Source organism: Protopterus annectens, chromosome 7.part0 (assembly GCF_019279795.1).
Source record: "Protopterus annectens isolate FY-2018-M chromosome 7.part0, PAN1.0, whole genome shotgun sequence".
Classification (NCBI taxonomy): Eukaryota; Metazoa; Chordata; order Ceratodontiformes; family Protopteridae; genus Protopterus; species Protopterus annectens.
In genome coordinates, this window is record NC_056739.1 from 1741379004 (window position 1) to 1741394464 (window position 15461).

Below are 15461 nucleotides of genomic sequence, written 5' to 3' on the forward strand. Positions count from 1 at the left end.
CAGTTTAGCTTTATCAAAAGATGGTCATGCTTACTGAACTCGGTAGACTTCTTTGCGTAGGGCACCAAGGCAATGGATGAGGGTAAAAGACTGCATACTGCCTACCTTGATCTGGCTATGGCATTTGATACAATACCCCACTAGGGCATTAATAATCTTACATAATTTGGCATAAACCCCTATACAACACATTGGATAGCCAGCTGGTTCACAGACAGGCCCCAGGAAGTTAGGATTGGTGAGACTACCTCCTCAAAGAGTCCAGTCACCAGTGGGGTCCCTCAAGCTTTCTGGTGGGCCTGCTCCTATTTGACATCTGTCTCAGAAGTTAAAGCCAATGTCAAAGGCCTCTGGCTGACCAGGTTCACAGATAACTGCAGACTGTTGGTAGTCACAAAATACCCCGAAGACATTAGTATCTTATAAGAGGGTCTTGGGAGTATTGTTGTTGCATCTTTCGGCTTTTCCTGGTTAGGGGTTGCCACAGCGGAACTCCGGTCCGCTAATGATTGGCAGAAGATTTTTACGTGCCGAGTTGCTGGCCCTGATGCACAACCTTCAACGAAGGTATGCCCATTCACACATGTCTCCACACAGAAGACGCTCTTGCTGAAAATCGAACGGAGAACGTCTTACTGTGAGGCGACACCGCTACCGCAGCACCACCACTGCAGCATCTTATAAGAGGGTCTAACACAGACAAATGACTGGTGCCAAAGCCACAGCTTAAAACTCAATGCCAAGAAATGCACTACTGTACCTTTTGCAAAGTCAGCCACCCCAGGATACTACATCATCAATAAAACACCCATAAGAGTTGACCCACTAGTCAGGGATCTGGGAAACACATAGACGGTAACCTGGCCTTCAACCAACATGTATCCAAGGTAGTAAAGAAATCCTTCTGTGTTGCTCAGCTTTTAAGTAAGTGCATGGCATCTAGGTCCAGGGAAGTCATAGTACCACTATACTCAGCCCTCATTAGGCACATCATTATTGAGTATAACGCTTCCTTTGTACCTGACCAGACACATGCAGCAACTGGAATGTCTGCAAGGATTCCTTAGGAAAAAATACAGTGCATAAACACAATGTCTACACAGATCATCTCAAAGCTCTAACTCTATACACAATCAATTACAGACTACTGAAAGGTGATGTATGCCTGGTATTCCAGGCATTCCTGGACCCTGCTCGGTTGAGCCTTTTGCACAGCCAAAAAACAAACAGCATCAGAACTACAAGATCTAAAGACCGACATTTTTCTTGCAATGTTAACAGGACATGTTGGAGAGACAGACATGTATCTCACAGAATTCCCTTTCTCTGGAACAGCTCCCTATCCATGTAAAACAAAGTCCCTTACAAACCCTATTTAAGCATAATTAGGACCACTGGATGGAAAATAGAAAATTCACCCCTGGTCTGGTGCCTACATCTCTGAAATTCACCCCTGGTCTGGTGCCTACATCTCTGATGGACAGAAGCAGTCAGTAAATCATGTTGTAATCAATCACCCCCTATATAATCGTCTAAAACATACAACTTGTGGGGACACATTTGGGTCACATGATTAGGCTTTTAAAGGCCCTAGTGGTTGTTAGCCTAGTATACACCTATGAACCTAGCCAGAGATTAAAAGTGGAGACATGTATTTTACCATTATGACATGACAGAGAAATCGAACTGCCAACTCTGAGCTAGGCCTTCTATTAAAAAGAAATGGGTGAAATACAAAAAGTGTGAACTGTCATTATTTAGTATTTATTTGGAAAAAAGGACCAGCCATCACTCAGGGACAATAAGTGCATAATGGATGAGGACTGCCCAGAATGTAAAATGGAATACTGTACAGAAATACAATCTAGTTATTACAGTTAAAAAAGAAAAAGAAATGTCATTCACAGAACACAAAACATGGATGCCATTTTTCTAGATTTTGAAGCTGCATTTGATTCAGTGACTATTAGGAAGCTTTGGATGACTAACAGGAAAAATAGCATAACAGAATTTAATTACAATTATTTAGGCAATATGTATCCCATCTTGCAGCAGGGTAAAAATCTCTTCAGAAAAGCATCTAGCAGATGAATTTCAGATAAAGAAAATGAGTGAGACAGTGGTGTTTATTGATCCCTTACCTCAATACATAAGCAACTTGTTTAACATCATAAATGAAGCAGGAGAAGATCACCAAAATTAAAAAAGCCTTGCTCAATTCTAGGATTTGCCAAGGATATTTTAAAGTGGGTGATTAATTAGTCTTAGCATATTTAATATACTGATCATTACTTTTGAATCATTTGTAAGAGGATGATTTCATAGTAAGTGTTCAAAAAACTGACATTATATGCTAATAAGAATAATAACATAAGTACACCAACTGTTGAAATGGTTGATTCCTTCGTACATCTAACAGTGATGTTCTTCAAACAGACACTGGATAGTATTTAAAAAAAATATATACTCAAACAAACATAGAAAGGATAATGGCTACCTTATGGGCAGTAGACATTAATCTGGTGGCATGTCTATAGCCTCCTTAAGGAAGTTGCTTAAAGCAAAGGCCTATCCACTGACTTCTCTTGTAGCAGCAGCAGTTTCAGCAAAAGAACTTAAGGAATAGGATCATAGGAAGTTACTAGGATAATGGCCCTCGGGCTCTTACAAGCGTATTCAAGAGTTTATCCCCAGAAAGAAACCTCAGTCAGCACCTATTACCCCTGTCAATGAGGGACACAGGTGGAACTCCTAGGACAAATTTGCAGTTTCCCCATCCATATATAATGCTATGGAGATGCTGAGAACTGAACTCAGGACATCACATATGCAAAGCATGTGCTCTAACACTAATTATATGATAAATAAGGAAAAACTATCTGTGCTTTACTGTTTGGAGTTAATTATGGTAAAAATTTATCAAGTGATAATAAAGAAATGGTTGCACTCCTTTTTTCCTATAAAAGAAGAATTATTTCTTAATGAGATTGCTGCCATCTTTGATGCATTATTGAGTACTAGAACAATTTTGATAAAAGGTAATGAATACATGATATTATCCATTAGAAATAAAACATATATACATGCATTTTTCTCTCATGCCCCAGAACCCATTCACAGAAGTCTTTTCTCCCATACTTACAGCCTTAATCAGTTATGACACCACAACTGTATTACATTAAGTGGGCAAGAGTGTTTTTTTTTTTAAACTGTCATTAGTTCTTCTCAGCCATGTCAAGCCAGGCCAGAAGAAAGCAAGAAGCACAGTCCAACAGCATATTTCTCTGTACATTGCCAGTGTTAATTACTCCTTGAAACCAACAAAGAAATGCAACTTTGAGAATGTAGTGTATGGTCACAAAGCTTTCACTCAAAAACACTGCTGCTAAGTCAGGTTCATACACCCTCTCCCCTGCATGGATAAAACCAGCAATCAACTGCTTTATATTATCCTTCCATACTACCCATCTGATATAGAAATTACCATCTGAACACTGGACACTGCAGGCATGGTTGGGAGCAAAATCTCTGTACCGGCCTTGGAAAACATGCATTTCATTGCTCTGTTTTTACTCCAGGGAGTTTTACTGATGTCATTTTATTACATCTATTGTATCTATACCATCTTAAGAAAATTTCCACTACACATCACTAAAGCCATATTTGCAAACCCCTTTTCATCTTTAGAACTCGCTAGCCATGGGTTAAGGGGATGCCATCCAACCGCTCCTCAAACAACAAAAACATAAAACTCAATTTGCAGATATGGCTGATTAAGGCAAAGGTTATGCATATTAATGCATAAGCTCTTCAAGATAAAAAAGTCACACAGCTGGCATGACACTCCTAGATTCAAAAGAGTTTAGGTGCGAAGGTTCAGTATTGCTAACCTATGTCATGTTATCTTAGGGACAGTTCTGTAAATTGTTATCTATTCCATAATGGCAACACTTATGGCCACTGGAGGCCCAGTTGCAAGCAAAAGAGCTCTATCAGTGGGCTAACACAACAAATCTGTTTCAGATTTGCATGTGCATTGAAAGGAAGTGTCAAACTTGGAAAACATATGCATTTATTTAATTATTATTATTTTAAGTTTCTTACCTGTACTTGTGATGACTGGCCTTCCTAAAATTAAGTGATAACTTGCTAACATGTACTAGTATTTAATGACTGGTACATTTTTGGCAATGCACAGGCAGCAGCCAATTAAAAGCATTTTACTCATCCATTTTATAAACTTCCTGAATTGCCTACCTAATTGCTCCATGCACTGTCAGTATTACACAAGATATATTCATAATGGCACTATTCCATTCCGACATATTTTCCTGCAATTCATTGCATCGCTATGTTCTCTCACTTTTATGAAATTACTTCCTGCTAACATTTCAAACCATAAGTCCAGAAAATTATAGTATCCACCATCAAATAATAATAATAATAATAATAATAATAATAATATCTCTTCTACAGGGACCCTTGACCATTCATGAGAGATCAGAAACAACAACTTACTTAATGGAGTGCAGTGAAGTCATTCAGACTAATCGATAACTGCATGATTTTAACAACTCTAAAAAGACTTAAATTACAGCCGAATATTACAGTACAACCACAGGATCATAGGAAGTTACTAGGCTATAGGCTATATTGGCCCTTATAAGCCTAGCCAATAGTTTAGCCCATGTACAGACAAATCAGCACCCGATGCCCCTGCCACTCATTTGTTAAGCAACTTAGGCTCCACAAACTCCAGTAATCAAAAGACAAGATAAGTAAGTCTGTGTATTGATTCTTTGGTTACTCTTCTAATGCAGATTTCCCTACTTTTAGGTTTATGAAACAGCGCGATTTAAACATTTATAAGCAATGATATAGATCTAACTCAATTTAAATTAAAATGATAACTCTAAAAAAACGCATTTAAGGCTGAATCTACGACACTTAAAGATAATCTTAGTGTGCAGTCTGCCCACATCTTAACTTTATGTCAGATCAAGATAAGGTGCGACCCTAGTTAAAAATTAAAAGCAATTTATAAAAGACGCTACATAATTACCTGCAGACAAATCACAACCACTTAGCTCTTGAATTGAAAAGCTTCAGATGACAACAAAACAACACATCTGTGGGCGATAAGGAAGAAACTGTGAGGCGCCTTGTCAGTTTAGTTGTTCAATATTCAATAAGTAGTACAATTACAAAAGTTTAACAATACCCCGTCTCCCATTTTTCCAGACATTCACAAAATTTGAAAGCTGTCAAAAGTGAAAACAGTGCGGACCGGAAGCAGAAAGTTTCCGACCATCCCCGTACGTTTGAAAATCATCCCCCGCTCTTTCATTTAAGCATTCATTCTTTAATAACCAGTTAATGGTTACAGGAGAGCTCAAGTATTTTTACCCCTTGCCTTCAACTAAAATATTTACGGTATTAATGCAGGTTGATTAATACGATGGTAAATCATCAAGCGCTGCCTCATACAAAAAGGTGCTCGTTCAACTGACTCCTCAGTATTAATTTCTTAGAGTGTCACTAAAAATAAAGTACCTGGCATCACGTGATTATCTCTCCGAAGACTATCTGTTGGAATCGTCAGTCCTCTTTGTTTTTCTGTAGCTCTTAGCAGTTTTTTGGGGGATATCTGTAATGGCAACGGATGCCGCTGTGTTGCTTGAAGCCTTAGACTTTGCCGCAAAGAAGCACAGATGCCAAAAGCGAAAGGATCCAGAGGGAACACCGTATATCAACCATCCGATTGGTAATTAGTATGACTAAGTTCGTTTCACAGCGAAGATAGATTTGTAACGTACTTTTGTTGCCACCGTTTCAAATGCCCTGCCACGGTAGCGCAAAACAATTATTTTGAATCTTAAGCACGTAAATGTTACTAGGGTTACCACCTGTCCACTTTGCGAGGGACAGTCCCTCTTTGGGCAGTTGTGTCCTGCAAAAAATTGTAAAAATGGCAAATGTCCCGAGATTTTAGGACAAACATATTTCCTATAGGTTATGTAATAGTTGCATACAACATTTATTCTGTATCTGAAACACCTAAATGTTATAAGAAACAGAATAAGCAACTAAAATGTTACAAGAATAAGCTTTTATTTAGGCAAAAAAGTGAAGTTCTATCCTTTGTACTGGCCGTAGGTATGTTTTAGCCTGCAAAATCTGATGTTTGCACCAAAAATGTCCCACTTTGGGCAGTTGAAAAGGTGGCAACACGAAATGCCTAAAGTGGGACTTTTTTTAGAAACATGAGATTTTGCAGAACTATACCAGTAGCCAATGCCAAGACTGAACTTCACTTTTGTTCACTTTGTGCTTTTTTTTTTGGGGGGGGGGGGGGGGGTAAAATAAAAGCTTATTTTTGTAACGTTTGTGCTGTTTCGTGTAACATTTACGTGCTTAAGATTCAAAATAATTGTTTTGTGCTGCTATTAAATACGAATTAAATATGTTGTCCTAATTTTCACAAGTCGCAACCAGATTGACTGTCCAATGTAAAGAGGAACGGGTGATAACCTTTTTACCTACCGTCTTGTAATTTCTTTTTCCTCAAGTGTCACAAAAAGTAGGTGCAAGATTTTGGAGTGTGGCGAGGATATTTGTAATCGCCACATTTCAGGATCATTTGAAACTTTATACCAGGTTCTAGATTGCTCCCCTTCCCCGATCATAAAACGTTGTATTGATTCCGCCTTTCAGTATAATATACACCATCGTGCACACGGTTTTCAGTTCCTTTGTTGTCGATCAAGTGCTTAGAATGGAAATAAACGTAGCGTTACTTACCCAGTAAGCACACAACATATTTATGATCTGTAGTAAAATATTTGGAGTCATGCAGTTATTGTGCCACTCAAATAAACTTCAATTGGATAAAGTGCCATTCAAAGCCAGATGACTAAATAAAATGTCAAGTGAAGTGACAGTTATTGGATATCCAGAGATGTACAAAGAGTAGAACTTGGAAAAGTAATCACACCATAGAAATGTATCAGTTATTGAACTTGGCAGTCCTATAAAGCACTCGGCCAGCCCCAGTGGCTGAAGGGATGAGCAAACTTACCACTCAATTTGCTAGCCATTTGCACCACTGAGCAAGCACCAAAGGCTAAAGGAGATGTGTACCATCTGGCTCTTTACCTGCTTGTCAGTCTGCTGATGGGGTTGGACAGTGAGAGAGGGTCAAACTGTCATTCCATGCTTCACCTCCTGAAATTTAGCCTTTTAAGTATGCCATCCCGCTATTATGATGGCTGCAACATTCTAGCCTATACTTCCTACGTCTTGTTGGGGGAAGACAAAAACCTGAAAAAAAGCCCTTTTGGTCAAAAACAGCAAATTCTTCCCTCCCCCATAGAGTATTCACCTCTGTGAACCAATAAAACCTGCTTGTCCCTTTTCCTGCTTTTGCAAAAAACAGTGAGAGGGTGGATCTCTTTTGTTCTTTTTGGTGTTACACTCGAAAGGGGCTTGCCTAATCTACTTACTTTACTTTTGTCTCGTGCTCCTACACTACCCAGCTGCCTCTCTTATCTCGCTGCCCTTCCTGTCTCTTCCCATTCTTTGTTCTTCCTTCCTGTCCCTCTTCCCCACCTTGCTGTTTTTCACCTAGGCAATCCCACTATGCCTGCAAATATTATGACCCACTGTCATTGCCTTGGGATGAAAATAAGCATGCTGTTGTTTACTCACTGATCAGACAACAGATTTGTTTGGAGGAAAATGGCTGCAACCTTGCATTTATTGTGCCAATCAAATGAATTGGATCAAATGCCAGTCACAATCAATGAACTGAATTAAATGTCAATCAGCTGCCTGCCATTGAATATCTATGTTGGTGGAAAGGGCAGAACATGGAAGGAGATCCAAACACATCAGTCATTGAACTTGGTAGTCCCACAAAACGTTCAGCTAACACCAATGGTTGAAGGGATCTGCAAACCAACCACTTCAACTGGCAGTCCTCTAGAAATATTAAGACACCACCAGTGGCTGAAGGAGATATGCAACATACAGGCTGGGCCCCAGGCCATGGCCTCCTGGCCTGTCCACTGATACTGAAGGTGATAAATAAGAAGAAGTCCAGTCTGTCAGAACCCTTGCCCACCACCAGAACCCCTCCCCAAAACATATCTGGTAAAACTTCTGTAAGCTTCCACCTTAGGTCATTTATAAACTGCTGCATACCTGGTTAGAACAACTGAACCCCCATCTTTTCTATACAGTTCAGGAGACTTTACACTAATCCCTGTGTATTGCATCACCCTTCCTGCCAGCCCTCTCACCTACTGTTTGACAAGTGTGGGAGGATCCTAACCTTCTCAGTTTAGTGATATTCTCAGTTCCCTGTCAAGTACGTCTCTGGCTAATATCTTGCCAAATTAACTTTATTCCTGGCCATTTCTACTCCACATGGTTCTAAAAGCACTCTGTCTCTTCCTTAAAAAATAGCAGTGAACTAGTAGTAACCTAGTATTCCCCTAAATTAAATTAATATAAATATCATCTTATTCAGGTAATTGTTTGTTTATCATGCCATATTAAGGCTTTCAGACAGTGTTTCCACTTCCCTCTTTCCCAGCCATGCGACCTGTACTTCTTCCTCTTTGAATCATGGATTGTTTCTCCCTGTTATGAAAAGCTCTTGACCCACTTGATAGACCCAAGAATGGTTGAGCATCCAAATCTCCAGCAACTGCTTCTTGTTATTTGTAAAAGAGAACATCCATTAGAACTACTGCAGCCTGGCATACCCTTTACAAGTCTGCAGTTTCCACCTGTCTAAAAGCTTTACTTTTTCCTTTAATTCCCCTTTGGTACATGCGTATGATGCTGCTCCTGTTCTAAATAAATGTGATGTCATCTTTTCACCATCTAACCTAAGCTTTTTCTAATGTCTCTTTTAACAGTGCTCTAAATTGCTAATTTGATAAAAATAAGCCATTCCTGTAGTCTTAAAATATTTCAAGCCTGCATAAACTAAAGCACTGCTGTTTTTTTCCTGTAGGTTTTCACACCCACCATTTCATTTGTCGATCTGCTTTTTAAACCTGGTAATTTTAAGCTGCCCACCCCTACTGTAAATTGAGCTTAATAAGCTCCCCTTTCTACATTGCTTTTGATATCTTGAACTATTTATTTGTTTTTTCTTGTGCTTATATTGAAAAAGTGCCTTTTCCTTTCATTGTCTGTCTAATGATTTACTTGATCTGAATTCATTAGTTAGCTAACTGTTGGATAAAGTGGTGTATTTTTACTCTCTAGCAAGCACTCATTTTTACATCAAGACGTCTGTGGATTTTCCATCTAGTACACTGGAAGGTAGCCTGGTATGTATAGGTTGGGGAAATACTTGAGATTTCTGCATGTAGTTTTATTGGCTGCAGGCCATATTAATCAGTTTATCTTGAATTTAGTGCTTTTTGTAAATTCTATACAGGTGAGTGGCTCTTGGCTGATTTATACAAAGCAAAGTACTTTTATTGAATAATCACACTTTTATAAGCTTTTTAAAGTACACTGCTGTATCCATATCTTTAAGTTTGTTTGTGGTAGCATTTCACTCTGGACACCCCTTTATTGTGCTTTTGCATTAGGAGAACTAGGATTATTCATCTAGTGGCAGTGGGTGTTTACATGGTCTATCTGAGCTGGGAAATGCACAAAAGGGCTATTTTTTGCACTTTTCTTATATGATGCGAGTGTACTTCAGTAGTGTACTGTCTGATGCTGCTTTTCACTGTAATTACATTGTATATCTGTTAGTTGTAGGTAGGTAGTAGTGTGGTCTTGTTACACTTGGGCTCCACACCAGCAGTTCTACATTAAGACGGTGTTTTTCTGCACCTTTGTGGCAGAAGTATACTGATCTAACTTGTCTGAGTTAGGAAGTGCTGGTGGAAGGCTTATTGTGTGCTTTCCTGATTGGTAGTTAGCCGTTTCTGTTTGCTCATATTTAAGCCTCATATTTGCGTGGTCCTGCTCTTTGCTCAGTGACAGTAGTGCCTGTATAGATGCAAAAGACTAGAAGCTCAGTTTTTCCCTAAACAGCTGTCAATGAAACCCTTCCAAGCTTCTCTGCTGCTTTTAGAGCAACTCAGTTTCGCACTGAGCAGTGTTGCCTTAGTGATCAACCTTAACCTACACAAAGTATTGATCCTTCTTAAGTCTCTGTACTACCAGCATAGTCTTGTCAAATTAACCTATTCAATTCCCTAATAATAATTTAAAAATAAAATAAAAATAGAAAGAACCTGCTTTCATGGATGGGCAGTTTCCCATCATCTTTCTGGCTAGCATTATAGACATGTGCATCCTGAGACAATGGTAGCAATTGTCATGTATACTGACAACCACTTACTCCTGAAACAAATACTTTATATGAGAGATGTAGTTATGCTATGATATTGGAGGCAAGACTGACAGATAAGGAGAAATTGAATGCCAAACAGGTTGTTAACACACACACACACACACACACACACACACACACACTTCCCACACTAAATAAGGACATGACACATAAACCTACATATGCGGAGGTACTCACTAGTAACTTAACCAAAATATCATAGGCCTCCCAAATGGAAACCTCTTACACAACATAAGAATGCAAAAAACAACCACAACACACACACCAGTCTCTCAACAAATAAGCCCATAAAGGCATACATGATCTGAGTACTCATCAGGTTGCTCGCAGCCTGAACTTTGACCACCAATTATCCATAGCAGTAAGGAAATATGTCTGTGGCACATCATATAAGTAAAGGCATTGCACGTACATCTAAGGATGTTATAATTACATTATACTCTGCCCCCTCAGACCAATAATTGAGTACAATGCTTACTTTTCTATGTACCTCACCAGACACCTACAACAACTGGAGAGACCACAGAGGTTTCTTACTAAGTAATTACAGGTTACATAAAACAAGTCTTGCATGGAAAAACTGAATGCCCTGTCGCATTTCTTGTTATGACATACAATACCAATACCAACTTAATAAAGAAAACTATTAACAGGATATGGGAGTTTTTCAAGAGTATGCCTAACAGATCAGAAATATTCAATAGGCGTGTATGTTATAGTTTTCGAAGGGGACCTAACTTAAAAGCTATTTTTGAGAGAAAGAAGGAAGTGAAAGACAAAAGGAAGAAAGGCACCTTTCGATGTGAAAGATGTCCACAATGTACATTTATAGCCAACAAAGAGGAAGATTTGGCAACTGTGATTAGACTCCAGTACACCCCCAGGGATGAATGATCACGTGTCCCTTTTACCTGCCCTAAAACTAAGGGCAAATAGAATAAAACAAAGTAAAAACAAAAACACAAAGAAGTAAAACAAAACGAAACATATAATTTTAACTATGTTCGTCATATGCATTTTAAGACATTTGTTAAACATTAAATACATATTTTTTTCTTTTGATACTTATTTATTGAACAGCATACTCCGTTCCATTAATAAATAATTTTTTTATGAAGTACGGATAGTTTTATACTATTTTTACAAATTTTAGACACTCATATATCAGAGTGATGTATAGGAAGTTTGATCAATATAGATTTACACATTTCATATATTATACAATATTATATATATATTTGATTTAATAGATAACTACTATGAAATGTTTTTTATCGTTAATTTTAAATACATAAAAACTTTTTGTCGTTGTATACTTTGTAATACTTGTGCTCTATGACAATATGTATATGTAAAAATTATTGTTTTGTTTCTTTAAATGCAGTTGCTTAATTAAGTTGTTGAATTAAACCAATTAATTAAGGTATAAAAAGTTGGTCAGCACAAAGGCACTTTATTCTGATGAAGTTTCCCGTGTTGGAAATGAAAGCGAATTTTTAAATTCTTCTGTATTGCTAAAAATAAACCTTATACGCACCACATAATTTTGTATGTTTTTTTGGATTACTTGTGGACTATCACTTTGTGGGACAGCCTTCATTGGATCCTGTACTATTGGGGAAATTGCATTTTACTGTCACTGTTCTGTCTCTTGCGGGTTGCTAAAGGGTGACCTGTCCCTGGCTTACAGGCAGTCTCTGACCTGGCCCTGATGGAAGTGCTACAGTCAAGCTGCAGGAGGGTCACTCACTCCAGGGATCTTAACCTAAGCTCTGACATGAACAGGTCATGCTGGAGAGATAGATACATCTCCCAGAGACTGCTTCTTCTCTGGAACAAGCTGCCAGTTCATCATGAAACAGAGCCATTTCCTGACCCTCTTCAAACACAGCCTAGATCAGCGATGGGTGACCACAAATTCATTCCTTGGGTGGCATCTATGTCCTAGAGGAAGTAGTTATTAACTACTATAGACCCTTACCTCTGCAAACTTCACTCACATAACCACAGACAATTGGGGCAACTCAAGATGAATATGGCTAGACTTGAAAGGGCTCTAGGCCATTAACCTAATAACCTTCTAGGAACATATGAACCTATAACTTGGACCATCCTTCCTCAGCTGCATGCTCCAAAATTTCCCAGTCGGTCCTATTGCATCACAGTCAGTACCCAGTGGAGGTTTGAGCTTCTTCCACACCCCTTTTCCTTGTTGGTCTGTCTTATGTTTCCAGATGTGGATCCCATTGCTATCTGCATCCATCCTAACATCACTGGGCCCTCACAGACAGGCCTATCATCCTTGCTGTGCTACACTACAGTATGTCCCACAAAAAGCAAATGGATAAACTACTCGTGTACCCAGAGCTTGTTCTCTGAATCGCCTACCCTTTTTAAGGCCTCCCAGAGGCATGCAAAATTGTTTAGCCCACATAACTTCCATTCTTGCTCAACCTTTGCACTTCCAGTACCTTACCAGTTAATTGCTGCAGTATGTACTGTTGCTTGATACTCCAGTCTTACACTCAGTTTCTCTCTCTCTCTCTGTCTTGGACAGAAATTAAGCTTAACAATTGTACCAGTGGCATGGGCCATATCATGTCCCACAAGGGTCAGAGTTTTCCTTTCCTATTTAGTTGTTAAACACAGTACTAGGTTCATTAAAAAAATGTTAGTATACACCTCTTCCATGACAAACCTTACCTTGTGTTTTCTGTGGCCATGCACATGCAAAGTGCCTTCATCGCAGGTAAAACGTGCTGTAGTCTACTATTTGTCATTATTTATTAATGGTGTCATTTGTATTACTAGCATACAGAGGCCTCAGAGTGATTTCCTTCATGGGCCTGTGCTTAGCCCAGGAGAGAGCCACTGTTTGTACCACAGATATTCACTAAATGAGTGAGTAAGTCTGTACCTAACAATCACACCTAATTTAATTGCAGTTAATATCTTAAACAAAAATTAGGATCTATGTTATGCCATAATAGAACCTTACTGAGCTACCTATTAAATTTAACTTGGTGTAATATGGATTCCATGAAACACCTTTTGCATACAAACTAATAAAAGCATCTCACCTTATTTATTTATTGATTTATTGACATATGATTACTGAGAAAGTTCGACTCGGTAGGAGCTCATTTTCAGCAGAAGCCCAGGGAGAAAAGCTCCAAATTATTGCAAAACGTTTTAAGAAGAATACTTTTACAATCTTTAATACAAAAAAAAAACTGCAGTTAATTAATTACACCAAATTAGACATATGAAAATATTGGTTAAGAATAAATGCAAGTTATATGACAAGAATTTAATGGAAAAATTTCAGCCAGTTTATAGAGAAAATAAAGGTGTAATACAAACAGGAATTGCAGTATGAAGTGAGAGAAAAACAGGTTTATGGTATATTTAGAAAGAAAGCCAGGAGAGAGAAATTGATAGAAGTAAGGAAGTGCATGAAGAAGGGAAAGTTAAGGAGATGTAGGTATGGATAGGTATTTGTCCACATTTAGGGATATAGTTTATCCTGGTGTTGAGCAAGAAAAGAGAAACTTTTGTCTAGGAATTTAATCAGAATGGTTTTGAAGGATGGGAGGGAAGGTAACTGACCTGATGGATAGAGTTAAGACGTTCCAGGCCTTAGCAACATGGTACGAGTACAGACAATGTCCAGCAGATTTGATAGGTTTGTGGACAGAAGGGAGTTTTTGGTCATTGGATCATAATGACTGTTTAGGAACATAGTTATATAGAGTGTTATTTAGTGCTAGACAAGCAGATGGATTCTGGATAATTTTATAGCTGGTAAGAAGCTGTGTATATGTTAATAGTTTTGGGGAGGAATGTTTGGCTCTATAAAGCATCCCTAGTTTGTGTTGACTTTTTTTATTTTGAAATTTTGTTTATGCAGGTCGAATTTAAGATTATCATCCCTAATAATTTGCTTTGAGAAGTGACTTCAGTGGTTGTATTATCAATTGAGAGAACTTTAAAAATTCCTTGAAACCTTGAATTAGTTATTTACATATTTTATTCCCATCACCTAACCATTGCATCATTGTGTAACTAACCAACAACCTTCTGCCACAGATCTTTGCTTGGTCCCATCAGTGTGTTTGGGGTGGTGACTGCAAAAATGCAGACCGCTGCATTGTCATGCCTCCTTTGTATAACCAGTCCTTGTAAACCTCTGACTACTTTACTACTCTTCAGTTCATCTGACAAGTTGAACGAGTCTGGATCTCCCACAACCCAAGACAGTTATTATCTGTCAGATATAATAAAACCTTTATTCAAGCAGTATCTTGACCTGTGGTCTCAGCAAGTAAAGAAAACACATAAGGACAGCACAATTTTTGTGGCAACTTACTCTTCTGTATTCTTTAAGTTGCTGGTTTGTGATGTTAGCATTAATTTATTTATTTGTATAGACCGTTGCTAGCCAAGTAGGCTCTCTGATCATCAGAATATTTTTAGTCGTGACCCTTGCTTCATGAAGAGTACCACCATTATTTGAACAGTAGTACTATAGAGACAGTACATTCTACAGAGACTACAAAGGTGATTTGAAAGTGTTAACAATGCACTTTAACATGTCACAGTTGGTAGGTAGCATTTACAGTGCAATACAGTAGACAGTACAGCATACTTGGTAACACAGTTTTAACAGCTGCCTTTTTTGTACAACCAAATACCAGAGTTGATTAAAGTAATCCTCTAATCTGTGATTATTACCTTGCACTACATCAAGCTTCGTCTTGTCTCTCCCCCCACACACATACACACCAACTACCAACTGCCTAACATTATAAGCTTGTTGGCAGAATTTTCACATCCTGTATCCATAGTTTTTACCATACCTGATAATTTTTTCCTTTTTTTTTTTTTTTTTTTTTTAGAATTCTTCAGTTAGTATTGCATGTATCTGTAGTTTGTCTCACCACCTTTAGTCTTCTGATACTTAATGTGACAACAGTCAATTCAGATTTGAACTAATAGTCCACTTACAAGGAAGAACAGTAAGTAAATTCTTCAGCTATCAAACTGATTGAAAATTGGCTGATGAAACCTACCA

The 15461-nt window shown here is 38.3% G+C and overlaps 2 protein-coding genes across 2 annotated transcripts in view; one reads left to right on the plus strand and one right to left on the minus strand.

The window, feature by feature from the left end:
• Positions 1-5252, minus strand: part of VPS33B (VPS33B late endosome and lysosome associated) — a 2132768-nt gene extending 2127516 nt beyond the window's left edge. Inside the window, exon 1 of the mRNA XM_044078281.1 lies at positions 5063-5252. The gene's annotated coding sequence lies outside the window, so the exon portion shown is untranslated. The remainder of the gene's footprint in view (positions 1-5062) is intronic.
• Positions 5253-5375: 123 nt separating this feature from the next.
• The window catches only part of HDDC3 (HD domain containing 3), a 182503-nt gene continuing 172417 nt past the window's right edge, over positions 5376-15461 (plus strand). Inside the window, exon 1 of the mRNA XM_044078280.1 lies at positions 5376-5764. Coding sequence (XP_043934215.1) covers positions 5653-5764 — 112 coding nt within the window. The 5' untranslated portion in view covers positions 5376-5652. The remainder of the gene's footprint in view (positions 5765-15461) is intronic.